This window comes from Hyla sarda, chromosome 4 (assembly GCF_029499605.1).
Source record: "Hyla sarda isolate aHylSar1 chromosome 4, aHylSar1.hap1, whole genome shotgun sequence".
NCBI lineage: Eukaryota > Metazoa > Chordata > Amphibia > Anura > Hylidae > Hyla > Hyla sarda.
The window spans coordinates 14,622,107-14,648,869 of NC_079192.1; the positions used below are offsets into that span (position 1 = coordinate 14,622,107).

The 26,763-nt window shown below is 47.7% G+C and overlaps 1 protein-coding gene across 1 annotated transcript in view; it reads left to right on the forward strand.

Annotated features, from left to right (window-relative positions):
• LOC130366740 (very-long-chain 3-oxoacyl-CoA reductase-B-like) overlaps nt 1-26,763 on the forward strand; it is a 68,529-nt gene that overhangs the window by 27,401 nt on the left and 14,365 nt on the right. The window contains exons 6-7 of the mRNA XM_056569066.1: nt 17,245-17,289; nt 18,863-18,897. Coding sequence (XP_056425041.1) covers nt 17,245-17,289; nt 18,863-18,897 — 80 coding nt within the window. The remainder of the gene's footprint in view (nt 1-17,244; nt 17,290-18,862; nt 18,898-26,763) is intronic.

Sequence of the window (26,763 nt, forward strand, 5' to 3'; positions counted from 1 at the left end):
CGGGTCTTTACCCTTTGACAAGATGATCAGCGCTGACCTCCTCATTGTCTTTGGCAGAGTGCCCGAGGATAGACACTCATTTAAAACCGCAGTCAAGAGGGGAACCAAAGTGTCCTTAAAGGTCTTGTAGAACTCAGATGTTAAGCCATCCGGACCGGGTGACTTCTTGAGGGCAAGCCCATCAATCGCCATCCTGACTTCCTCTTCCCGGATCATCTCTGTCAAAACGTCAAGAGAGGGGTCTACTCCTGGTTCAGGAATGGTTTCAGCCAAGAAAGCTGATACCTTATCTCGATCTAGATCCTTCCTTCCCAAGAGGTGCGAGTAGAAGGATCTGATGACCTCCAGGATCCCTGATCTGGACCTTTTCAAGGATCCCATACTATCAATCAGTCCTGAGACTATTTTACTATTCACTGACATCTTGCAGTTTCTGTAAGGGTCGGGCGAGCGGTACTTCCCGTAATCCCTCTCAAAAACCAAAGATTCGTGTCTGTCGTACTGGCACTTCATCAGCAAGGATTTCACTCTGGAGATATCATCACGACTATCTCCAGTCGAGACAAGGTGCTCAAGTTTCTTCCTCAGGCCCTGGTACAAACGGTACTTGTTTAGGCTTCTGAGGCCCGAGAGCTGGCGGAAGAATTTCGCAACCCTTTTCTTGAAGATCTCCCACCACTCTGACTTACTGCTACAAAGGCCCAGCAATGGTATCTGGCTCTGAAGAAAATCCTCAAAGGACTGTCTTATCTCCGCTTCTTCCAAGAGAGACGAATTCAGCTTCCAATAGCCTCTGCCCATCCGGGGGGTCTCTGTGACATTCAGAGAAAACAAAATTAAACAGTGATCGGAGAACTCCACCTCAACAACAGATACTGCTGAAGAGACAGCTTCCTCCTTCAAATAAAACCTGTCTATCCTAGACCTACAACTACCCCTATGATAGGTGAATCCCGCGTGGCCTGGGGTGTACCGGATGTGGACATCCACCAGGCGAGCCTCACTTGCTATGCTATTAAGGGCGACGCTATCATAAGTCAGCTTGTCTCTGGAACCTCCCCTATCTTGGGGCCTCGTGACAGCATTGAAGTCCCCTCCAAAGACCACCTGCCGACTTGTAAAAAGATAGGGCTTGATCCTCATAAAGAGACACTTCCGGTCCCACTTAGACTGTGGGCCGTAGATGTTAATAAGGCGAAGTTCTTGTCCCTTCATGAGGACATCTAAGATCAGGCACCTCCCCATTTCTAACTCGATAACCCGTCGGCATTCTACCGCTGAAGTAAAAAGGACCGCCACTCCGCTATACGGCTCGGCCCCAAGAGACCAGTAGGAGGGCCAATTCCTCCACTCTCTTTTAGCCTTGTAGATAGATGACATATCTGTTAGCCTGGTCTCCTGCAAAAATAAAATATCAGCATTAATATGGGCAAAAAAATCATAGGCCGCAAATCGAGCTGTATCTGACTTAATGCTGGCAACATTAATGGATGCCAGAGTCAACGGAGAGGGTGCCGCCATCGAGGGTGATTGAGTTAGACCGCTTTCTTTTTCCCACCATCCTTCCCATTCACCCCACCACCCTCCTCATCAGATGATGGTTTACCCCTTTTTAGTGAGATGGATGTGTCCATTTTCCCATTATATACATTTTCCTCGTCCCCTGACTCTGGCCAGTCTCCCCCCCTGAAGACATGGATTCCCCAGGGAGAGAGGACTCAGCATCTCCTGTGAGCCCCCCCGCAACATCCGGAACCTCACCCCCCGCCTCCTCCCCCTCCGAAGAGGAAATGTCGCGGAGGGCTCGGAACCGGTTGGAGAGACCAATCAGAGGGAGATCAGTTGTACCTTCCTTTGGCATTTGGCGGGTGGGAGAAGATCTTATATCTCTCCTTGTCTTATTCTTCCGAGTACCCCGCTTTGTTTCTGCCCATTCCCCACTGTCCTCATCCGCGCTCCCACCATGGGAGGACAGTGAGGAGACGGCATCCCCCTCTTTGTGGATCTTCCCAATCTCCTCATCCAGTTCCCTGCCCCCAGGGCCTCAGCAGTAAGACTGGCCGCAGGGACAGGATCAGGAGTCACCCCAGTTGGTTGATGCTCCTGTGAGTCCTGAATCTCCCTGTCCCTTTGACGCTTCTCGAGACGCCTCAGTTGGGCAGGCGTCTTCTGCTTACTTTTCTTCCCTGGCCCCTGCACCCCTTCATCCCCGACAGCCATCCCCCCAGCAGAATCCACCTCACGGCTTACTCCCACCGGGGCAACAACCGCGTTGACAAAGGAACGAGGGCAGCGACTGAATGGGTGACCTAAGTCACCACACAGGTGACACCTAATCTCTGCACAAGATGTAGCGAGATGGCCTATTTCCCCACACAGAGTGCACTTCTGCACAGTGCAATTGGAACTAAAATGTGTGGGGTCACCACATCTGTGACAGAGCTTCGGCTGACCCTGGTAGAAGATCTGGATACGATCCCTTCCGAGGAAGGTCGCAGATGGTATATGGGTAACGGTGTTTCCTGAACACCTAAGCTTGACCATAAACGTCCAGGCCCCTGACCAGATGCCATATTCATCCCTGTTCTTTTTTGGGACCTCCACCACCTCACCATACCGACCTAGCCACGTCATGATGTCAATACAAGAAAGCGATTCGTTACGGGTTAAAACAGTCACCTTCTTGACATTATTTTGGCGAGACACTGCCTGAATGGCAAAGTCTCGCCAGCCAGGCTCATTCTTTACCAACTCATAATTCGACCAGAAGAGCTCAAGCCCCTCCGGCCGAACAAAGCTGATATCAAACTCAGGGGTACCATAAGGATGTATTAAGGCATAGATGTCAGCTGCCTTAAAGCCCAACTTCAGCAGAAGCTCAACAACTTTAGATCTTGGAGGACATGTATCACTGCCTCTCCACCTCAGCCGGACCACATTCCTACGGAGACCACCTGGCCCGGCTGTAGGGAGGGACCACACAGTATCCCCCCCTCTTTCCTCTCGGAAGGCTGAAAGACCATGTCTTTCTATCCAAAAGGATAGATCAACCTCCCTACCCTCTACATTGATTGATCTCTCCCCTCTCCTTAAGGCCCCCAGGAGACGCTGCTGCAAACTGCTCTCCCCAGAGCCAGAGGACGAGGAAGCTGCCCCCCTTCCCCCAGCGGTGACATTCGCGTAGCTGCGGACGGGTGCTGCCACCGCTGGAGGTGCAACTGGACCAGGCCCTACATTTCCACCACTAATCTGTGCCCCCTCACCACCCTCCTCCACATAATCCATACCCAAACCATTGACCCCTATTTTAGCTGATGTGCCCCCCATACCTCCACCTGTGCTACAGCCCAAACCACCATTCAAAGCCCCAGACAGATTTTTAGTAACAGATGAATTATTCCCCTCATTCACACCCTCAGTTACTCCAACATTAACCTCCACATTCATACTGGCTGGACCGGTGCGTTCTGGCGCAGATTTTGTACTGTCAGCATCACTGGGTACCAGGGCTGGAGCCATCACCACAGGACAGGTCACCGGTCCCTTATACAAGGACCGGGAAGCCTGCCTAGCCTGTTTATTAGCGGCCCCAGCCCTGTTTTTACCGGTACCCTCCGCCTCATCCGTACTAGAATGTCCAGCTCCTGTGCGCCGCTGATCTGGATCAGCGGCGCCAATGCAAAACAAAAGTTTTTTTCTACTTTTGGGAGAATCTATTTTTCCCTTAGCCACCACGACTACCTCCGGCACTGAGTCACCCCCCTCTCCCACAGGGGAGCGAACTAAAGCACCGGAGTCTGCCTCTATGCCCACCGCTGGGCCGCCCTCACTGTACGGCCTTGCGGCCGATGCCTTCTCTGCTCCATCCCTGCTACTGCAAACAGGCATGGAGCTCTGCGCCCTTTTAGTATCTGTACTCTCCCCGCACCTTTGCACCGAGTCCACCACAGAACACGGGCTGGGTAACGGGGCTTGCACAATGAGCTGACCCTGCGGCCGACTCAGGGTTTACAGGGAGGAGGGTGTAGATGTAACTCACCACTTCTTGCTGCTTTGGCTTGGTCTTCTTTTTCTTCCTATCCCCAGGTGCCTCATTTGGGAGCTCATCTCCAAACACCAGATTCTGAGGACACACTGGGGATTCCAGCATGCGGATCTGGGCCATTAGCGCCCCTCCCTGGTAGCTGCTGTCACTGTCCTCCCCCGAGTCGGCAGGTGATAATGCTGGTTGCTGTGCAGGGGGCCCACTGTACGGGACCTGCTGCTGTTGCCGCAGGCCACCAGGTGGATCTGGCTGTTGTTCTTCCTCCATCTCCTCCGCATCATCCACCTGGCTCTCAGGTTGCAGCCCCATCAACCTTTTATTTTCCTTTTCCTCCATTACCTTGAATCGTTCTCCATTTCCCAATTTTTCTTTAAATGGCCCACTCTTTGCCAGTAATTCCCCTCTCTTCTCCTCCAAAGCTTGTATTTCAGCCATAAGTCTCTTTATCTGCGCCTGGATCTCCATCTTTTTCCTCTTAGGAGTTACCTTAGCCCTGGCACGGGCACAGCGCAGTTCCGCTCGGAGCCTCCTGATCTTACAGGCGTCTTCATACTCACGGAGGTGACTTTTTACCCGGGAGGTATAGGTGGAAATAGACTCCCGGGTCCTCAGCACTCCCCAGCCTTCCTCACTGAGGTCGGCTTCACCTCCGTGAGCACTCTGCCTTCTTCCTGATGAACCCAGCTTTCCGCTGGAAGCACCCAGCTTTCCCGAGGTGGATCCAGCCTTGGAGCTCCTCACCTCTGTGGGGGGAGTTGGAGCAGCATTGCTGCGACTCCTGGTGGAACGCCTCACCCCCAAATCCTCCGATGTTCCGGCCGCTTGCTGGCTTCTACTGCTCCCCTGCGGCCTATTCCGAGGAGCAGAAGCCTGGGCCTCGCCTCCCTCACTCATGCCTGGAAACCCACTCCCTCCCTGGGGAGGAGGAAGCAGGCCCCAGGTGGAACAGATGGAAATCCCTGGAGCTCAGGAGACACAGCAGACACACAGCACAGCTGAAGCACGACCACACCCGCAACTAATTGGTCAGCACTCCAGAGCTGTACTCACTACTCTGCTGGTGAGGTCACTGTGTACATACATTACATTACTTATCCTGTACTGATCCTGAGTTATATCCTGTATTATACTCCAGAGCTGTGCTCACTATTCTGCTGGTGAGGTCACTGTGTACATACATTACATTACTTATCCTGTACTGATCCTGAGTTATATCCTGTATTATACTCCAGAGCTGTGCTCACTATTCTGCTGGTGAGGTCACTTTGTACACACATTACATTACTTATCCTGTACTGATCCTGAGTTATATCCTGTATTATACTCCAGAGCTGTACTCACTATTCTGCTGGTGAGGTCACTGTGTACACACATTACATTACTTATCCTGTACTGATCCTTAGTTATATCCTGTATTATATTCCAGAGCTGTACTCACTATTCTGCTGGTGGGGTCACTGTGTACATACATTACATTACTTATCCTGTACTGATCCTGAGTTATATCCTGTATTATACTCCAGAGCTGTACTCACTATTCTGTTGGTGGGGTCACTGTGTACATACATTACATTACTTATCCTGCACTTATCCTGAGTTATATCCTGTATTATACTCCAGAGCTGTACTCACTATTCTGTTGGTGGGGTCACTGTGTACATACATTACATTACTTATCCTGTACTGATCCTGAGTTATATCCTGTATTATATTCCAGAGCTGTACTCACTATTCTGCTGGTGAGGTCACTGTGTACATACATTACATTACTTATCCTGTACTGATCCTGAGTTATATCCTGTATTATACTCCAGAGCTGTACTCACTATTCTGCTGGTGAGGTCACTGTGTACATACATTACATTACTTATCCTGTACTGATCCTGAGTTATATCCTGTATTATACTCCAGAGCTGTACTCACTATTCTGCTGGTGAGGTCACTGTGTACACACATTACATTACTTATCCTGTACTGATCCTGAGTTATATCCTGTATTATATTCCAGAGCTGTACTCACTATTCTGTTGATGAGGTCACTGTGTACATACATTACATTACTTATCCTGTACTGATCCTGAGTTATATCCTGTAAATCTTTTTTAGTAGAAAAATGTAAATCATAACAAACACAAAAACCAGCACAACTTTGCCATAACTGAAAAAAACAACATAAAATAACATAAACCCAAACTTTACATTTCAAATAAAAGAACATAAATCCTGCCTAACCGGCCAGCCCAGTTTTCCCTAGAAAATACTAGAGACGCATCTTACATAACCAAATATCTAACAACACTCACATACCTACTCAACTTGCATTACCAAAAAAGAAATATAAAAATAGCACAATTTAGCTGTAACTCAAAAACACCCAAACTTGGGAAAACACACACAATAAGGACTCCCACTACACCCCATTAATTTAATATATATATGTATATATACACATACTTCCCCCCCCCCCCCCCTAATTGTTAAGAAAGAAAATTAAATCTATAACTCAAAAACACCCAAACTTGGGGAAAAGAAGACCTAGACCAAAGAAAAACTAAATCCACTACGGGATACAAAAATACCAAAGAAAAATTACTACAAAAATAACAACTGGTTCGACTGCCATAATATAAGATAAACAAAATTATAACACACCCGCAACTAATTGGTCAGCACTCCAGAGCTGTACTCACTACTCTGCTGGTGAGGTCACTGTGTACATACATTACATTACTTATCCTGTACTGATCCTGAGTTATATCCTGTATTATACTCCAGAGCTGTGCTCACTATTCTGCTGGTGAGGTCACTGTGTACATACATTACATTACTTATCCTGTACTGATCCTGAGTTATATCCTGTATTATACTCCAGAGCTGTGCTCACTATTCTGCTGGTGAGGTCACTTTGTACACACATTACATTACTTATCCTGTACTGATCCTGAGTTATATCCTGTATTATACTCCAGAGCTGTACTCACTATTCTGCTGGTGAGGTCACTGTGTACACACATTACATTACTTATCCTGTACTGATCCTTAGTTATATCCTGTATTATATTCCAGAGCTGTACTCACTATTCTGCTGGTGGGGTCACTGTGTACATACATTACATTACTTATCCTGTACTGATCCTGAGTTATATCCTGTATTATACTCCAGAGCTGTACTCACTATTCTGTTGGTGGGGTCACTGTGTACATACATTACATTACTTATCCTGCACTTATCCTGAGTTATATCCTGTATTATACTCCAGAGCTGTACTCACTATTCTGTTGGTGGGGTCACTGTGTACATACATTACATTACTTATCCTGTACTGATCCTGAGTTATATCCTGTATTATATTCCAGAGCTGTAAATCTTTTTTAGTAGAAAAATGTAAATCATAACAAACACAAAAACCAGCACAACTTTGCCATAACTGAAAAAAACAACATAAAATAACATAAACCCAAACTTTACATTTCAAATAAAAGAACATAAATCCTGCCTAACCGGCCAGCCCAGTTTTCCCTAGAAAATACTAGAGACGCATCTTACATAACCAAATATCTAACAACACTCACATACCTACTCAACTTGCATTACCAAAAAAGAAATATAAAAATAGCACAATTTAGCTGTAACTCAAAAACACCCAAACTTGGGAAAACACACACAATAAGGACTCCCACTACACCCCATTAATTTAATATATATATGTATATATACACATACTTCCCCCCCCCCCCCCCTAATTGTTAAGAAAGAAAATTAAATCTATAACTCAAAAACACCCAAACTTGGGGAAAAGAAGACCTAGACCAAAGAAAAACTAAATCCACTACGGGATACAAAAATACCAAAGAAAAATTACTACAAAAATAACAACTGGTTCGACTGCCATAATATAAGATAAACAAAATTATAACATATTATTCATATAGACTATATACACTATATACACCTAAATATACAGAAAATACACCTACAAATACAATAAAACAACCTACACTAAACTGTCCCTTCACCCACACCACCCGCCCTCCTGTACATGGGTCAGCGTCCATACAGTTCATAGTCCTCAATGTCCAGTCCATAACTGACCCATGCCAGGTCCACCAAAAGAAACAACCACCACCACCCACAAATACACCCTCCCAACCTAGAACTCCTCCCAACCAACTTTATCATTATCAGCATTACAATATACATAAACAAACAATACAACACACTTTAGGCCCAAGTTCGGTGCCTGTAAGCCCTTCATAACCTTAACATCTGAAAACAAAACAAAAAGCTATGGTGCACATGTATTAGCCCACCACCAGGAAGAAGGATGGCAATCCTGATACATACAAAATTTATATTCTTTCCCTAACTGCACCCTACCTCTCTCCCTACCATTATCCCTAAAAATAAACTGACCCTACTATCACCCTAACCCTGTCCCTACATCACTGTCCCTAACCAAATCAAGGGTACTCTACCCAAAAGGTCTAGTACCTAGGGCACATCAAAAGAAAACCCTCTCCATAGGAGAGAAGCCCTACTGGTACCAAGACTGCCATACTCCAAAGACCTGATCTTCCCGAGGTCACCAGTGATGTTCCTACAGACCTCCACCTCGGAGAGGACTTTCCGCTGTGTAGATACTAAACACCGTGCGTTCCACGTGTAGTACCTAACCACTAAGCTGACTAAGAATAAAGTGCCCCGATCACAGCCACCCAGGGTCCTGAATGCCCCATAAGCCCACTCCGGATAGGTAAGGCCGGCAAGTTGACTCCAGCCGATGGAAGCGCCCACCCGGTTGTAGACCCCTATATTAAAGGGACAATGAAGCAGGAAATGGTCCATGCTTTCCAGCATGTTCCCGCACTCTTCTCGGGGACACCCCCGGTCATCAGATCTCCTACACTTCAAATTGTCCCTCACATATAGCTTCCCCTGAAAGCAGCGCCAGGCCAAGTCCCAAAACTTCTGGGGGATCCTTTTCATGTTTAAAAGATACAACCCCACCCTCAGATCCCGACCTGGGCAGTCCCTGAGTGCCAGAGGCTTCTGGAAGTGGGTCAACAGAACCCGTTTGTCAAGGAACTGCCTTGACTGGGTCCTGATCTCCCACACTCCCAGACCCCACCGACGTATCGCCTTCAGAGTCGGGGTAGCGTAAGCCGGAAGATATCCATGGGGCGTACGGAGGTCCTTCACTTGCCCTCCTGTCTCCCATTCCTGGAAGAAAGGCCGAAACCACTCCCTGCAGGAGAGTACCCATGGAGGAGCCCTCTCTGACCAGAGGTTCGAGATGTTAGCTTTCAAGAAGGTGTTCGTTAAGAACACCACGGGGTTTACCATAGATAAACCCCCTAGTCTCCTCGTGCGGTACGTAACCTCCCTCTTGACTAGGTTCATCCTGTTCCCCCATAACAGTTGGAAAAACAGGCTGTAGATCCTAGTATAGTAAGCCTCTGGCAAGATACATACGCTGCCCAGATAGATAAACAAGGGGAGCAGGTACGATTTGATCAGGTGTACCCTTTCCCTGAGGGTCATAGACCAACCCTTCCACTGGTCCACCTTCTGAGTGGCATCCTGGAGCTTACCATCCCAGTTTTTGGTGGGATAATCATCCTGGCCGAATGTGATGCCCAGAATTTTTGCTGACTCTTGGGGCCCTGGAAGGGTGTCCGGGAGATCAAACGTGGGATCTTCCCCTCCCAGCCAAAGACTTTCACACTTATCCCGGTTGATCTTAGACCCGGATGCCTCCGAGTAGCGTTCCACCTCCGACATCACCACATCAACCTCCTCTCTCGAGGACACGAAAATGGTGACATCATCAGCGTACGCCACTGCTCGCTGGGCAACATCCAGCTCCGCCAGACTCATCCCGACTCCCGCCAACGGCCCACAATCTACCCTCCGGACAAAGGGGTCGATTGCGAACACGTATAAAAGCGGGCTCAAAGGACAACCCTGACGGACTCCGGACCCCACCTCAAAAGAGCGGCCAGACCAACCGTTCACCAGCGGGAAACTCTCTGCCCCTGTATACAAGATCTTAAGCCAATTAACAAAAGTACACGATAAGCCATATCTCAGTAGGACGGACCAGAGGTAGTCATGGTTCACCCGATCAAATGCTTTGGCCTGATCCAGGGACAGCAGGTACCCCTTCCAGAGACCCGCACTACTCCGCTCCACTGCCTCCCTGACACTAAGGACCGCACTTAAGGTGCTTCGGCCTGGAACAGAGCAGTGCTGAGCCCCCGAAAGGAGCCGGGGTGCAAACTTCACCAGCCGATTAAACAGTATCTTGGCCAGAAGCTTCCTGTCCGTATTGAGAAGAGCTATGGGCCTCCAATTCTCAATACGGCTGGGATCTTTACCCTTTCAGAGAAGAATCAGGGCTGACCTCCTCATTGAATTCGGCAGAGTGCCCGAGGAGAGACACTCATTGAATACCTCAGTCAAGAGGGGAGCTAAAGACTCCTTAAAGGTCCTGTACCACTCGGATGTTAAGCCATCCGGACCTGGTGACTTCTTGGGGGCAAGCCCCTCGATCGCCAGTCTCACTTCCTCTTCCCTGATTTCTTCTGCCAAAACATCAAGAGAGGGGTCTACCCCTGGCTCAGGAATGGTTTCAGCCAGGAAAGCCGACATCCTGTCTCGATCTAGATCCTTCCTTCCCAAGAGGTGCGAGTAGAAGGATCTGACGACCTCCAGGATCCCTGATCTGGACCGATTCAGAGATCCTGTACTATCAATCAGTCCTGAAATGACTTTACTACTCACTGACATCTTACAGTTTCTGTAAGGGTCGGGCGAGCGGTATTTCCCGAAATCCCTCTCAAAAACCAAGGATGCGTGCCTATCGTACTGACACCTCATCAGCAAGGATTTCACTCTGGAGATATCCTCTCGGCTACCTCCAGTCGAAACAAGAAGCTCGAGTTTCCTCCTCAGTCCCTGATACAGGCGATACCTGTTCAGGGACCTGAGGCTCGAGAGCTGGCGGAAGAACCCCGCAACCCTCTTCTTGAATATCTCCCACCACTCTGACTTACTACTACAAAGGTCCAGTAAAGGTACCTGACTCTGAAGAAAATCCTCAAAGGACTGTCTTACCTCAGCTTCCTCCAGGAGGGACGAATTCAGCTTCCAATAACCTTTACCCACTCGGGGGGTCTCTGAAACATTCAAGGAAAAAGAAATCATACAGTGATCGGAGAACTCCACCTCAACCACGGACACTGCGGAAGAGACGGCTTCCTCCTTCAAATAAAACCTGTCTATTCTAGACCTGCAGCTACCTCGATGATAGGTGAAACCCGCGTGGCCTGAGGGGCTCCGAATGTGGGCATCCTCTAGGCGAGCTTCCCTAACTATACTATTGAGAGCTATGCTATCATAAGCCAACCGATCATTGGAACCTCTCCTATCTTGGGACCTTGTGACAGTATTGAAATCCCCTCCAAAGATCACCTGTCGGCTTGTAAAAAGAAAGGGCTTAATCCTCATAAAGAGATCTTTACGGTCCCACTTGGTTTGTGGGGCGTAGATGTTAATGAGCCGGAGCTCTTGTCCCTTCATGAGGACATCTAAGATCAGGCACCTCCCCATTTCTAACTCAATAACCCGTCGGCATTCAACCGGAGCGGTAAAAAGGACCGCCACCCCACTATACGGCTCAGCCGCAAGAGACCAGTGGGAGGGGCCGCGCCTCCACTCTCTCCTGGCTTTTACCAGGGAGGCTAGATCTGACAACCTGGTCTCTTGTAAAAAGAAAATGTCGGCATCAACACGGCCGAGAAAATCAAAGGCTGCGAATCTAGCCGTATCAGACTTTATGCTGGCACAGTTAATGGATGCCAGCGTCAATGGGGTGAGTGCCGCCATCATGGGTGATCGAGTTAGACGGCCCTAACCCCATCATTTCTGTCTTTTCTTCACCCCCTCATCCCCAGACGAGGAGGCTTCCTTCTCTTTGGACCGTTTTTTTGATTCTGACAGGTCCATTTTTGAATCCCCATCTCCACCTGGCTCCGGTTTGGCCCCATCCCCTGAGGAAATTGCCCCTTCAGAACATGGCCCAGTTCCCCCTGGAGGCTTCCCCACTTCAGGCACCCCATCCTCGACCCCCTCCTCCAAGGAAGGAGAGGAGATGTCTTCAAGGACAGAGTACCGATTAGACAGATCAATCAGAGGGGGGGCAGGTAAGCTTCCGCTTGGGACCTGGTCCGTAGTACGGGGACTAGAGGGCTCCGACCTCTTCTTTCCCCTTTTATTGCCCTTCTTTTTTGGCCGCTCTTCACCCTCCTCATCCACACTTTCATAGTGGGAGGAATCGGAAAGATCGGCCTTGCTGCCCTCTTCTCTACAGATTCTCCTCATTTCCTCATCCAGCACATTCTCCTCCAGGGCCTCAGCAGTTTCAGGACTAACCTCTGGAGCAGGGTCAGAAGCTACCCCTGCCACATGGGAACTCTCCAGTTCCCTGCTCCTTCTGCGATTAGCCTCCCGCCTCAGCTTGGCGGGACTTTTCCTCTTCACTGACCCTGTTGCACCTTCACCCGCACTCGTGCCCTCCCCAGCTGAAGCAACATTACTGCCGTCTCCAGCCAAGGTGACCGTCGCACGGGCAAAGGCGCTAGGACAACGGCTGAAAGGGTGTCCTAAGACATCACACAGATGACACCGGATCTGCCTACAGGATGCGGCAAGATGACCTACCCCACTGCACAGTGCACAGACCTGCACGGTACAGGCTGCGCTAAAGTGAGTGGGGCTGCCACACCTGTGACAGACCTTGGGCTGCCCCTGGTAGAAAACTTGGATTCTGTCTCTCCCAAGAAATGCAGCTGATGGGATGTGGGCAACAGTGCTCCCCGAACGCTTCAGTTTGATGGAAAACGTCCAGGCCCCAGACCAGATCCCATGTTCATCATAGTTCTTTTTTGGCATGTCCGTCACATCCCCATATCGGCTGAGCCAGGTCATGATGTCATAGCAAGATAGTGACTCGTTACGTGTCAAAACGGTCACTTTCTTGACCAAATTCTGACGGGATATCGCCTTTACGGCAAAATCCCGCCAGCCGGGCTCGCTTTTCACCACCTCATAGTTCGACCAGAAAAGTTCCAAACCCTCTGGCCGAGCGAAGCTGATGTCAAACTCGGAAGTACCGTAGGGGTGGATCAGGGCAAAGATGTCACTTGCCCTGAATTCCATCCGGAGGAGGAGCTCAACCACCTTTCCCCGAGGCGGACACGCATCTTCGCTCCTCCACACTAAACGGACCACATTCCTACGGCCACTTTCCTGCCCGGATGTCGGGAGGGACCAGACCACCTCCCCATTTTGTTCTCGGAAGGCGCCTAAGCCGTGTCTTTCTATCCAAAAAGACAGGTCAACCTCACCCCTCCCCTCTACCTGGATCGACCTGTCTCCCCTACGTAGAGCCTCCAGGAGGCGCTGTTGCAAGTGACCCCCAGAGCCAGATGGAGATGGGGATCCCCCGGCAGTGACGCTGGCATAGCTTCTGGGAGAAGCAGCCACTACCGGGGGGGCAGTCGAACCAGAAACCAAACCAGGACCATTATTCTTGACAGAAATATCAGCCATAACACCTCTCTCCCATTCCACTACTGCTCCTCACCTGCATTTCAATAGCACCCCTCTCTTGCACCCCACTTACACCCCTCTCTTGCACCCCACTTGCACCCCTCTCTTTCACTCCACTTGCACCCCTCTCTTGCACCCCACTGGCACCCCTCTCTTGCACCCCACTTGCACCCCTCTCTTGTACTCCACTTGCACCCCTCTCTTGCACCCCACTTGCACCCCTCTCTTTCACTCCACTTGCACCCCTCTCTTGCCCACCACTTGCACCCCTCTCTTGCACTCCACAAGTTCCCCCCTCATCCACACTGCTACCACAACTCCTCCCATGCACACCACCATAATTCACATTTTGCACATTACCATTTTTGCTCTCACTTTCACTCTTGCCTACACTCTCCCTTGGTGTGTTACAGACTGGGCTGGCTGGGTCTTTTGCATGTTTAATGGCTGCCGGTTTCAGAATTGGCGCTGCATAGTTCTTTCTTCCCGTCTCTTGGGGTGCAGACACACGCTCCGCCTCTGACATAGGTGGCCACACCCCCTCGCAAAATGACTGTCCCTCCGAACTCACTCCCGCTACGCCTGCTACAGCCGACGCACAGGGAACCTCCCCCTTTACAGCAGAGTGCCCCCTGGCGCCAGAACCGGTACCAACCACATCACCTAGGGGACCGCCCCCTGAACCAACAGGGTCCGGTGCCTGGACACTCCCCCCCCTCACAGGAGAGTGCCCTGCAGCGCCAGGACCAGTACCGCCCACTTCAACTGAACGGGTGAATCTGCCGCCATTTTCTGGTGACTGGACACCCTCCCCCCTCACAGGAGGGTGCCCTTTTTTTTCTATAGCACCCACGGCCATTTTGGGTGCACTACTGTATCCCCCATGCTGGCCCCGCTCCACTACAGAAACGGGGTCTGGCAGGTTGGGGGACCCAGCACCCTGAACCGACTTTTCAGCCGACTCAGACTGCTGGAAGGGAGAAAAGACAAACTTCACTTGTCCCTCAGTTTTCTTTCTTTTCTTGCCCTTTTTTTTTTATTCTTCCTCTTCTCTTCTGGGCCCAAATCGTCTCCAAAAGAAAAATTTTCTAGACGGGTGGGTGACTCCTGCATTACAATGGCCCGCAGGAGACCCCCGTCTGCCAAGCCGCTGCCTTCACCGCAGTCACTGCCATCATCATCCTCACTGGAGGGAGGTAAGGCCACCTGAGCCGGGTTTATATAGTCTGCACTCAGGGTAAGTGGGGGGTCAGGGGTAGCAATGGTGGCACATACCGATACAGTGTCCATATCCCCCTCACTCACATTGCCCTCCTCACCTCCTTCACCTTCCTCCATCTCCTCCTCCTCACTGCGGCAATCCTCATCTTGCGGACTTTCACAACCTCTGGAGGCCCTCATGCTGGAGAACCTCTCCTCATGAATTAGCTTCTCACCAAGAAACCCAGCACCCTCCACAATGTCCGATCTCCTCCTCACAAGCTCCTCCACAATGTCCGATCTCCTCCTCACAAGCTCCTCCACAATGTCCGATCTCCTCCTCACAAGCTCCTCCACCTCTTTCCTCAGAGACCTCACCTTGGTGTTGAATGCTGATCTCTTTGCCTTAGGTGCCTGATCCGCTTGATAGATGGCAAACTTTAGATCTTCTCTAAGGCCACGAAGCTGCTTTCCAAGCTGTTCATATTCAGCCATCTTCGCCTGGATTCTCGATCCAAAGGTCGCCAGTGATTCTCTGTTCCCCTTTACCCCCCATTGCTGTGGTTGTGAGGGTCCAGACACAGCTGCCCTCACTGCACTCCTCTGCCTGGAAGAGCTTCTTTTCCTTGCAGGGCTTTTGCTGGAGGCTTTGCAGCTCCCAGCTGAGGACGGGGGAGGGGGCACCACATTACTGTGAGCCCTGGTTGTTCTCCTAATTCCGTCCGGATTGTTGGCCGTGGCATTTTCCTTGGCACCCCCCGCCGTCCGGGTACGGGGAGTGCAAGATGAAGCTCCAGATCCCCTGGGCTCCATAGCAGGAGAACCTACCCAGGTGTATGGCACACACCTGGGGAGGGGCGGAAGGAAATCACTGCTTCTGTGGAAGTCTCAGGAGATCAGCAGAACACAACCTCTCTCCAGAGCTGTACTCCCTATTCTGCTGGTGAGGTCACTGTGTACATACATTACATTACTTATCCTGTACTGATCCTGAGTTATATCCTGTATTATATTCCAGAGCTGTACTCACTATTCTGCTGGTGAGGTCACTGTGTACATACATTACATTACTTATCCTGTACTGATCCTGAATTATATCCTGTATTATACACCAAAGCTGTACTCACTATTCTGCTGGTGAGGTCACTGTGTACATACATTACATTACTTATCCTGTACTGATCCTGAGTTCCATCCTGTATTATACTCCAGAGCTGTACTCACTATTCTGTTGATGAGGTCACTGTGTACATACATTACTTATCCTGTACTGATCCTGAGTTATATCCTGTATTATACTCCAGAGCTGTACTCACTATTCTGCTGGTGAGGTCACTGTGTACATACATTACATTACTTATCCTGTACTGATCCTGAGTTATATCCTTTATTATACTCCAGAGCTGTACTCACTATTCTGCTGCTGAGGTTACTGTGTACATACATTACATTACTTATCCTGTACTGATCCTGAATTATATCCTGTATTATACACCAAAGCTGTACTCACTATTCTGCTGGTGAGGTCACTGTGTACATACATTACATTACTTATCCTGTACTGATCCTGAGTTCCATCCTGTATTATACTCCAGAGCTGTACTCACTATTCTGTTGATGAGGTCACTGTGTACATACATTACATTACTTATCCTGTACTGATCCTGAGTTATATCCTGTATTATACTCCAGAACTGTACTCACTATTCTGCTGGTGAGGTCACTGTGTACATACATTACATTACTTATCCTGTACTGATCCTGAGTTATATCCTGTATTATACTCCAGAGCTGTACTCACTATTCTGTTGATGAGGTCACTGTGTACATACATTACATTACTTATCCTGTACTGATCCTGAGTTATATCCTGTATTATACTCCAGAGCTGTACTCACTATTCTGCTGGTGAGGTCACTGTGTACACACATTACATTACTTATCCTGTACTGATCCTGAGTTATATCCTGTATTATATTCCAGAGTTGTACTCACTATTCTGCTGGTGAGGTCACTGTGTACACACATTACATTACTTATCCTGTACTGATCCTGAGTAATATCATGTATTATACTCCTGAGCTGTACTCACTATTCTGCTGGTGAGGTCACTGTGTACATAAGAGACGCATCCTGCTTGAATGACATGTCTATTTGGATACACTGATAGTAATAGATGCGTCACTAGATGCTCGCAGTTTGACCAACATAAAACTGGTGACAGGTTCCCTTTAAACATTTTAATACACCATCAATAAAACGGAGGAGAAGGTAAGCAGATTGAAAAAACATTAGGATTAGAGATGGCGCCGCTCCCATAAATAAAGAAAAACATTATTATTATTATTGAGCATTAATTATATTTTTCTCTTTCTTTCATTACCAGACAATAGAAGAAATGATGAACTGCAATGTACTCTCCATGGTGCACGTGAGTAACCTTATTATAAAGACTCTGCTATGAGTCTCCTCCTCCTGCGGGGTGATATATATATAGAAGAATATATGAGTCTACTCCTCCTGCAGGGTGATATATATATAGAAGAATATATGAGTCTCCTCCTCCTGCAGGGTGATATATATAGAAGGATATATGAGTCTCCTCCTCCTGCAGGGTGATATATATAGAAGGAGCTATGAGTCTCCTCCTCCTGCAGGGTGATATATATAGAAGGATATATGAGTCTCCTCCTCCTGCAGGGTGATATATATAGAAGGAGCTATGAGTCTCCTCCTCCTGCAGGGTGATATATATAGAAGGAGCTCTGAGTCTCCTCCTCCTGCAGGGTGATATATATATAGAAGGATATGAGTCTCCTCCTCCTGCAGGGTGATATAGATAGAAGGAGCTCTGAGTCTCCTCCTCCTGCAGGGTGATATATATAGAAGGAGCTCTGAGTCTCCTCCTCCTGCAGGGTGATATATATAGAAGGATATATGAGTCTCCTCCTCCTGCAGGGTGATATATATAGAAGGAGCTCTGAGTCTCCTCCTCCTGCAGGGTGATATATATAGAAGGAGCTATGAGTCTCCTCCTCCTACAGGGTGATATGTATAGAAGGATATATGAGTCTCCTCCTCCTGCAGGGTGATATATATAGAAGGAGCTATGAGTCTCCTCCTCCTGCAGGGTGATATATATAGAAGGAGCTATGAGTCTCCTCCTCCTGCAGGGTGATATATATAGAAGGAGCTATGAGTCTCCTCCTCCTGCAGGGTGATATATATAGAAGGAGCTATGAGTCTCCTCCTCCTGCAGGGTGATATATATAGAAGGAGCTATGAGTCTCCTCCTCCTGCAGGGTGATATATATATAGAAGGATATATGAGTCTCCTCCTCCTGCAGGGTGATATATATAGAAGGAGCTATGAGTCTCCTCCTCCTGCAGGGTGATATATATAGAAGGAGCTATGAGTCTCCTCCTCCTGCAGGGTGATATAGATAGAAGGAGCTATGAGTCTCCTCCTCCTGCAGGGTGATATATATATAGAAGGAGCTATGAGTCTCCTCCCCCTGCAGGGTGATATATATAGAAGGATATATGAGTCTCCTCCTCCTGCAGGGTGATATATATAGAAGGATATATGAGTCTCCTCCTCATGCAGGGTGATATATATAGAAGGAGCTATGAGTCTCCTCCTCCTGCAGGGTGATATATATAGAAGGATATAAGAGTCTCCTCCTCCTGCAGGGTGATATATATAGAAGGATATATGAGTCTCCTCCTCCTGCAGGGTGATATATATATATAGATGGAGCTATGAGTCTCCTCCTCCTGCAGGGTGATATAGATAGAAGGAGCTATGAGTCTCCTCCTCCTGCAGGGTGATATATATAGAAGGAGCTCTGAGTCTCCTCCTCCTGCAGGGTGATATATATAGAAGGATATATGAGTCTCCTCCTCCTGCAGGGTGATATATATAGAAGGAGCTATGAGTCTCCTCCTCCTGCAGGGTGATATACAATCTTCTCCTTTCTTAAATTATACACTTTTCTTTTCAGATGACCAGGATTGTGCTTCCAAGAATGGTTGAGAGGTACGAGGGAAGGGGTGTGGTTGGTTCTGAAAGTGTTAATTTATAATGATAATTTCCTTTCCTTTAGTCCAAACAGCAGCACAAATAGGAGGAGGCTATATCTGCCCATGTCACCTGTTAGAACAGACAGAATTTTTTTCATTTAACACTAACAGAGTACACAGCTCTCGTCCTCATCTCCCGTCCTCATATCTCGTCCTCAGATCCCGTCCTCATATCCCATCCTCATATCCCGTCCTCATATCTCCTCCTCATATCCCGTCCTCATATCTCGTCCTCATATCCCGTCCTCATATCCCGTCCTCATATCCCGTCCTCAGATCTCGTCCTCAGATCCCGTCCTCATATCCCGTCCTCATATCCCGTCCTCATATCTCCTCCTCATATCCCGTCCTCATATCCCGTCCTCATATCCCGTCCTCATATCCCGTCCTCATATCCCGTCCTCATATTCCAACCTTATCTCCCAAGCTCATATTATGTCATCATATCCAATCCTCATATCGAGACCTCATATCCTGACCACATATCCCATCCTTATTTCATGTCCCCACATCCCGTCCCCATATCCTGACCTCACACCCCGTTTTCATATTACGACTTTAAATCCCATCCTCATATCCCACCCTCGTTCCCTTTTATCAGGCGGGGCTGAGCTGTGATGGGCAAAAATAGGAGGTGAGGCTTTGTGACGGGGTGTGGATTGAAAGTCAGTCCAATTCACAACAAGGGAAGGAAACTAGAGAGGCGTGACTTATGGAAGGGGGCGAGGCTTGTAGAAGGGTCATGGCTTGCAAGCCGGACTGACACTCCACAGGCTCCACTCTTCATCTCTGGGGGAATGTAAAGTGGGGCTGAGCTGTGATGAAGAGATTGTGGTTGAAGGACCTGTGATGTGGGTGTATCTTGCAAAAATGAGCCAAAACAAACAAAAAAAAGGCTGCAAGGGGGTGTGGCCTTTAGGATGTGCATGACTTATGGGATGGGGCACGGCTTGCCAGCTGGACCAGAGATGTAGAACGAAGCCTGTGGAGTAAGGTACTGGAAGTCGTATAGACTTGCATGGGACTTCAGACAAAACTCCTTCGCAAACAAGGTTGGGTTAAGGTTAAGAGAGATTATAAAAAAAATCAATTAATTTATTAAGAAACAGTTCTCCTTCCTCCCTATAAGAGGGGACATCCCACCTAAACACACTATGTAATACCAAGCAATCCAAAATCAAGTGAAGGAGATTTGTGTGCTGCTGTTGGGACTAAGGGAAAACAAATTATTCCTAGAAATTAACTCTTCCCTTATGTCCTAAACAGCAACACAAGTGGGGACTTAGCAAAAAGTAGTCCTGTTGGGAAGGGTTTTCAGGGTCTTTAGAACAGACCACCGAAGGTAGTATCTTCTGAACTCTGTATATATAGCCTATAAGGACTTATAAAAGTTAGACTGTGAGCTCCAGGAGGTTGCAGAGCAAATCTGGTCCAGAAGGATCAGGGACTTTTCGGCATATCTGGTAGAGACAGCACCGGTAGAATGTGCTGTAATGAAGGATGGGGGGAGTTATATTCTGATCAGTGACTCTTTTATAGCTTCTTTGATCCACCTACCTTATGGGTATATGGCTTAAAGGAGTACTCCACTGCCCCAGTGTTTGGAACATTTTGTTGTGAACGCTGGGTGTGAGCTGCGGGGGTCGTAATGTCACGGCCACGCCCCTCATGATGTCACGTCGTGTCCCCTCAATGCAAGTCTATGGGAGGGGGCGTGGCGACTGCCACGCCCCCTCCCATAGACTTGCATTGAGGGGGTGTGGTGCCATGTCACGAAGGGCGTGGCCGTGACATCACAACCCCGCAGCCAGCATTCGGAACAAAGTGTTCCGAACGCTGGGGCAGTGGAGTACTCCTTTAAAGGCTGACAAGGCCTGCAGCTCTCCCACTCTTTTGGGTGATGTTAACATGAGCAAGAAAGTAATTTTCCAGGTGAGGAACTTAAAGGGGTACTCCCATGGAAAACTTTTTTTTTTTTTTAATCAACTGGTGCCAGAAAGTTAAACAGATTTGTAAATTACTTCTATTAAAAAAATCTTAATCCTTCCTGTACTTTTTAGGGGCTGTATACTAAAGAGAAATCCAAAAAAGAAATGCATGTCCTCTGATGTCCTGACCACAGTGCTCTCTGCTGACCTCTGCTGTCCATTTTAGGAACTGTCCAGAGCAGCATATGTTTGCTATGGGGATTTTCTCCTGCTCTGGACAGTTCCTAAAATGTACAGCAGAGGTCAGCAGAGAGCACTGTGGTCAGGACATCAGAGGAAATGCATTTCTTTTGGGGAATTCTCTTTAGTATACAGCCCCTAAAAAGTACTGGAAGGATTAAGATTTTTTAATAGAAGTGATTTACAAATCTGTTTAACTTTCTGGCACCAGTTGATTTAAAAAAAAAAAAAAAAAAAAAAAGGTTTCCACGGGAGTACCCCTTTAAACTCTCACTTTTTTCCTAAGGCTGAGCTTAATCCCCTGAGAACAACTGAAAGATCCCACTGTGATATGGGCTTTAGGGTTTAGTCTACTGGCTCCCTTAACCTGTTAACGACCATGGACATGTATACTCGTCCATGTGCCGTTAAAGGGGTATGGCGCGGGCTCCCAACTCGAGCCCACGTCATACCGGCCGGCGTTAAAGGGGTATTCCGCCCCTGGCATCTTATCCCCTATCCAAAGGATAGGGGATAAGATGTTAGATCGCCGCGGTCCCGCTGCTGGGGACCCCGGGGATCGCCACTGCGGCACCCCGCCATCATTACTGCACAGAGCGAGCTCGCTCTGTGCGTAATGACGTGCGATACAGGGGCTGCAGCAGCGTGACGTCATGGCTCCGCCCCTCATGACATCACGGCCCGTCCCCTTAATGAAAGTCTATGGCAGGGGGCGTGACAACCGCCACGCCCCCTTCCCATAGACATGTATTGACGGGGGCGGGCGGTGACGTCACGAGGGGCGGAGCCGTGACGTAACGATGCTCCGGCCCCTGTATTGCCCGTCATTACGTGCAGAGCGATCTCGCTCTGCGCAGTAATGACAGCGGGGTGCTGCAGCAGCGATCCCCGGGGTCCCCAGCAGCGGGACCCCGGCGATCTGACATCTTATCCCCTATCCTTTGGATAGGGGATAAGATGTCTAGGGGCAGAGTACCCCTTTAATAGCCGACATACAGCAATCGCTGCAGCCGGCTATTAACCCTTTAGATCGCCGCTGTCAAAGCTGACAGCAGCGTCTATTGTTGCCTTTACCCCGTCCCTGGTGGTCCAGTGGGGTGGATCGCCCCCCACAGAGCGATCGCAGGGGCGGCGATTCACTGCTGAGGTAGCCTGAAGGCTTACCTCTCCTTCCATGCCAATTCCTGCACTGAGAAGGACCAGGCTTTATTATTCGAGCGCAGAGTACACAGATCAATGTGGTTCTATGAAACCACATTGATCTGTATGAGGAATCAAATGATTCCTCCTAAAAGTGAGAAGGACCAGGCTTTATTAATCGAGTGCAGAGCACACAGATCAATGTGGTTCTATGAAACCACATTGATCTGTATGAGGAATCAAATGATTCCTCCTAAAAGTGTAAAAAAATTTTATAAAAGTAAAAAAAAGTTTAAAAACACACACATTAACCCATTCCTTATTAAAAGTTTAAATCACCCCCCTTTTCCAAAATTACATATAAAAAATATATATATAAACATAATATAAATATAAACATATGTGGTATCGCCGCGTGCGTAAATGTCCAAACTATAAAAATATCATTAATTAAACCGCGCGGTCAATGGTGTACGCGCAAACAAATTTCAAAGTCCAAAATAGCGTATTTTTGGTCACTTTTTATACCATAAAAAAATTTATAAAAAGTGATCAAAAAGTCCAATCAAAACAAAAATTGTACCAATAAAAACTTCAGATCACTGCGCAAAATATGAGCCCTCATACTGCCCCGTACACAAAAAATAAAAAAGTTATAGGGGTCAGAAGATGACAATTTTAAATGTATAAATTTTCGTGCATGTAGTTATGTTTTTTTTTCCAGAAATACGACAAAATCAAACCTATATAAGTAGGGTATCATTTTAATCTTATGGACCTACAGAATAAAGATAAAGTGTCATTTTTACAGAAAAATTTACTATGCAGAAATTGAAGCCCCAAAAATTAACAAAATGGCATTTTTTCTTCAATTTTGTTGCACAATGAATTTTTTTTTCCATTTTGTTGTAGATTTTGGGTAAAATGACCGAATACAAAGTAGAATTGGTGGCACAAAAAAAAATATATAAGCCCTCATATGGTTTTTTTAGGTGCAAAATTGAAAGGGTTATGATTTTTAAAAGGTAAGGAGGAAAAAACTAAAGTGCAAAAACAGAAAAACGCTTGGCCCTTAAGGGGTTAAAGAGTACCTGTCTCCAAACTAAACTTTTAAATATATTGTTTCTTATGTAATTATAAGACACTTTGCTATTTACTTGCTGTTAAAAATTTCAACCTTTATATGTTTTTAATTTGATTGAAAAAACGCCCACTAGGTGGCTCTGTTCTGGTCCCTGCACAAGTCAAACAGTTTGTTTGGTCTTCTCCTGGCCTGGCAGGAGACCAAACTCAGGAAGTGGGTGCGGGGCATGGGGAGGCACAACTCTTGCAGGCTTCAGTGACATTACGCCTGCTGGGGGACACCCACTTTCTCCTGCCGGGAGCTCACACAATGTGAGCAAGGGGAAAGGTATGATACACAGGGGTGTTAGGATTGGTTAGGGAATATAATCCGAGTTAGTTTAGAAAATATGGTTTGAAAACAGGTACTTTTTAAGGAATCCTTTTATCAGGGGGTTTTGAGAAAAATATCTATCTAAGGCCCCAGAGAGTGCATCAGTGTGGACTCTGTGTAGCTGGAGTAAGGGCCTTGTTCAGACCATGTTGTAAAAACTGCTTTATATCTAACAGAGGACGATCCAAGGTGGAAAGTTCCCTCCTGGCACTCGACTGAAGAAAAATTTACTTGATTCTTGCTTATGCCGTTGTTGGACTCTAGTAGGGGCTGGTCAATCTCTAGACTGTCATATTAAGTCCGCTCAGTTCCAGGCAAAGCTGAATGGCCAGCAGAAGGGAAAATCTCCAATATTGCCCCCCGTGCATCTGCATGAGGTGGGTAAACCAGTACTTCTTCAGCCATGTTCCATTGGCTGCCACGGAGGTTTATTCTTGCCTCATCTTCACCAATACCTTAAAGGGGTACTCCAAAGGATAGGGGATAAGATGTCAGATTGCTGGGGTCCCACCACTGGGGACTCCCACGATCTCGGCTGTGGCACCCCAGACATTCGGTGCATGGAGCGAACTTCGCTCCGTGTCGCATGACTGGCGATGCGGGGCAGATGCTCGTGACGTTGCGGTCACGCCCCCTCAATGCAAGTCTATGGGAGGGGGCGTGACGGCCGTCACGCCCCCTCCCATAGACTTACATTGAGGGGGCATGGTCATGATGTCACGAGCGAGGTGTGGTCGTGACGTCACGAGCCTCCGGCGGTGCACCCGACACTCTAAACGAATGCGAAGTGAAGCAAGGTGATTGCGGGGGTCCCCAGCGGCGGGACCCCCCGCGATCAGATGTTTTCAGCTAAGTACTCCTTTAAATATCATGGAAGTTGGAGTGAATACATGGGCCAGCCTGAAGCTCCACGGAATGGACAAAGCATCGATCACCAAGAGACTGTCCTCCCAATACTGGGATCAGAATCTTTACACCTTGGTGTTGAACCTTGGCGTCCTCCACCGCTAAGCGATCTGAAGAAAGATGTTGTGATTTAAAGACCACTGTCTCTGCGCTGGGAGCCCCCTGCTCAGCTGGTCCAGGATCACACTGAGGGTCCCACGAACGTGTACTGCAGACAAGTGGGTTAGGTTTTTCTTTGCTCGTGATAGAATCAAACCCTCCTCCCTGTAAAGGGGTTGAGCTCTCGTGCCTTCTGTTTGTTGATATATTGTCTGTGACTCCTTTGATATGGGGAGAAAAAAGTAAGAGTGGTTAGCAGATCTCTCAGAGTTCTGGAAGAAAGCAGCTGCTCCTGAGGGGTCCAAGTCCCTTGAACTGGGTACTCATCCAGATGGGCTCTCCCAGCCCATCAAGGACTTCCCGTCTTTTCCATGGAGCGATGAACTTGCAGAGACATTGAGCACTTCTTCTCCAACCCACTAGAGTTGAAATTTTAGAGGCCCAAAACTGAAGAGGGTGGACGTGCCACAAGACTCGAGGAACTGCTTCTGACATGAGGCCTTTTGTCTGGTTGGATGGCAACCTGATGAGGTGCCAGAAGGAATTCTACGGCTTTGACCACTCAATCTCTTTTTTGTGGAGAAAGAGTCATGAGGAGAAAGTCATCTTGGCGGAGTCAATGATAAACCCTTTTGCCAATTTATAATCCAGCCTAATTGCTGAAGAAAAGTCAGAACTTGATCAAGATTCACAGTGGCCTAATCTGATGATGTTGAGAATCCAGGAATCTGGGGTGCAACTGGTCATGCGGAGAGCGGGGCAGAAGTGACGCGACGGGCCGGAGCAGGTATGACGGCAAATGCCGAATCCAGAGCTAGCGAGCGCCAGTAGCCAGGCAACCCCGGTTCCCTGTATGACGGCAGGTTAGCTCTCTTTACAGGTATGCCCGTTGATCTAAGTGTATATGAGCCTGCAGCCCTGGTGTCCCTGTACACTTTTTTCTTTTCAGGAAAGACAAACTAGAGTTAATTTGTCCATACAAATTGTGGACAATTGGGAGCTATAGAGATAAAAGTCCCTGTCATATGAAGAAACTTTCATTACAGGTGGTAATTATACTGATATCATGCGTGGGTAATAGAATGATTTTGATGCATCATCGGGCTTGCCAGATCTTCTTCTCTGGTAGCCCTGGCTGGACTGACCCCGAATGGACCTAGATCCTCGCAGTTGCCTACCGCTGCCTCGAAAGGATTAAAGGGGTACTCCGGTGGAAACCTTTTTTCTTTTAAATCAACTGGTGGCAGAAAGTTAAACATATTTGTAAATTACTTCTATTAAAAAATCTTAATCCTTCCAGTACTTATTAGCTGCTGAATGCTACAGGGGAATTTCCTTTCTTTTTGGAAAACTGATGACATCACGAGCACAGTGCTCTCTGCTGGCATCTCTGTCCATTTTGGCAACCATGCATAGCACATGCATAGCAAATGTATGCTAAGGGCAGCATGGTGGCTCAGTGGTTAGCACTGCTGCCTTGCAGTGCTGGGGACTTGGGTTCAAATCCCACTAAGGACAACAATAAATAAAATGTTATTATTATTATTATTATTATTATTATAATAATAATAACGTCAGCAGAAAGAACTGTGCTCGTGATGTCATCAGAGAGCATTCCAAAAAGAAAATAATTTTCTCTGCAGTATTCAGCAGCTAATAAGTACAGGAAGGATTAAGATTTTTTAATAGAAGTAATTTGCAAATATGTTTAACTTTCTGCCACCAGTTGATTTAAAAGAAAAAAGGTTTTCACCGGAGTACCCCTTTAAGTAAGACTCTTTCCTTTTTAGTCTAACAAAACCTTCATAACGCAGTCCAACTCTGACCCAAACAGCCTACCAGGCTCGTAGAGGAGCCCAAAAATGTTGTATTTGGAGGCGTTATCAGCCATTTACAGACCCCAACGGAAACAACACCCCAATTAAAATAGATATTGTAGCACATATATGAGCTCATTGTGCAATAAATAGTGGTCCCAAGGAGACCACATGGTTTTTTCCCCTGCAGCGCCGGACAACACATCACGTCCACGCCCCACAATGCAAGTTTATGG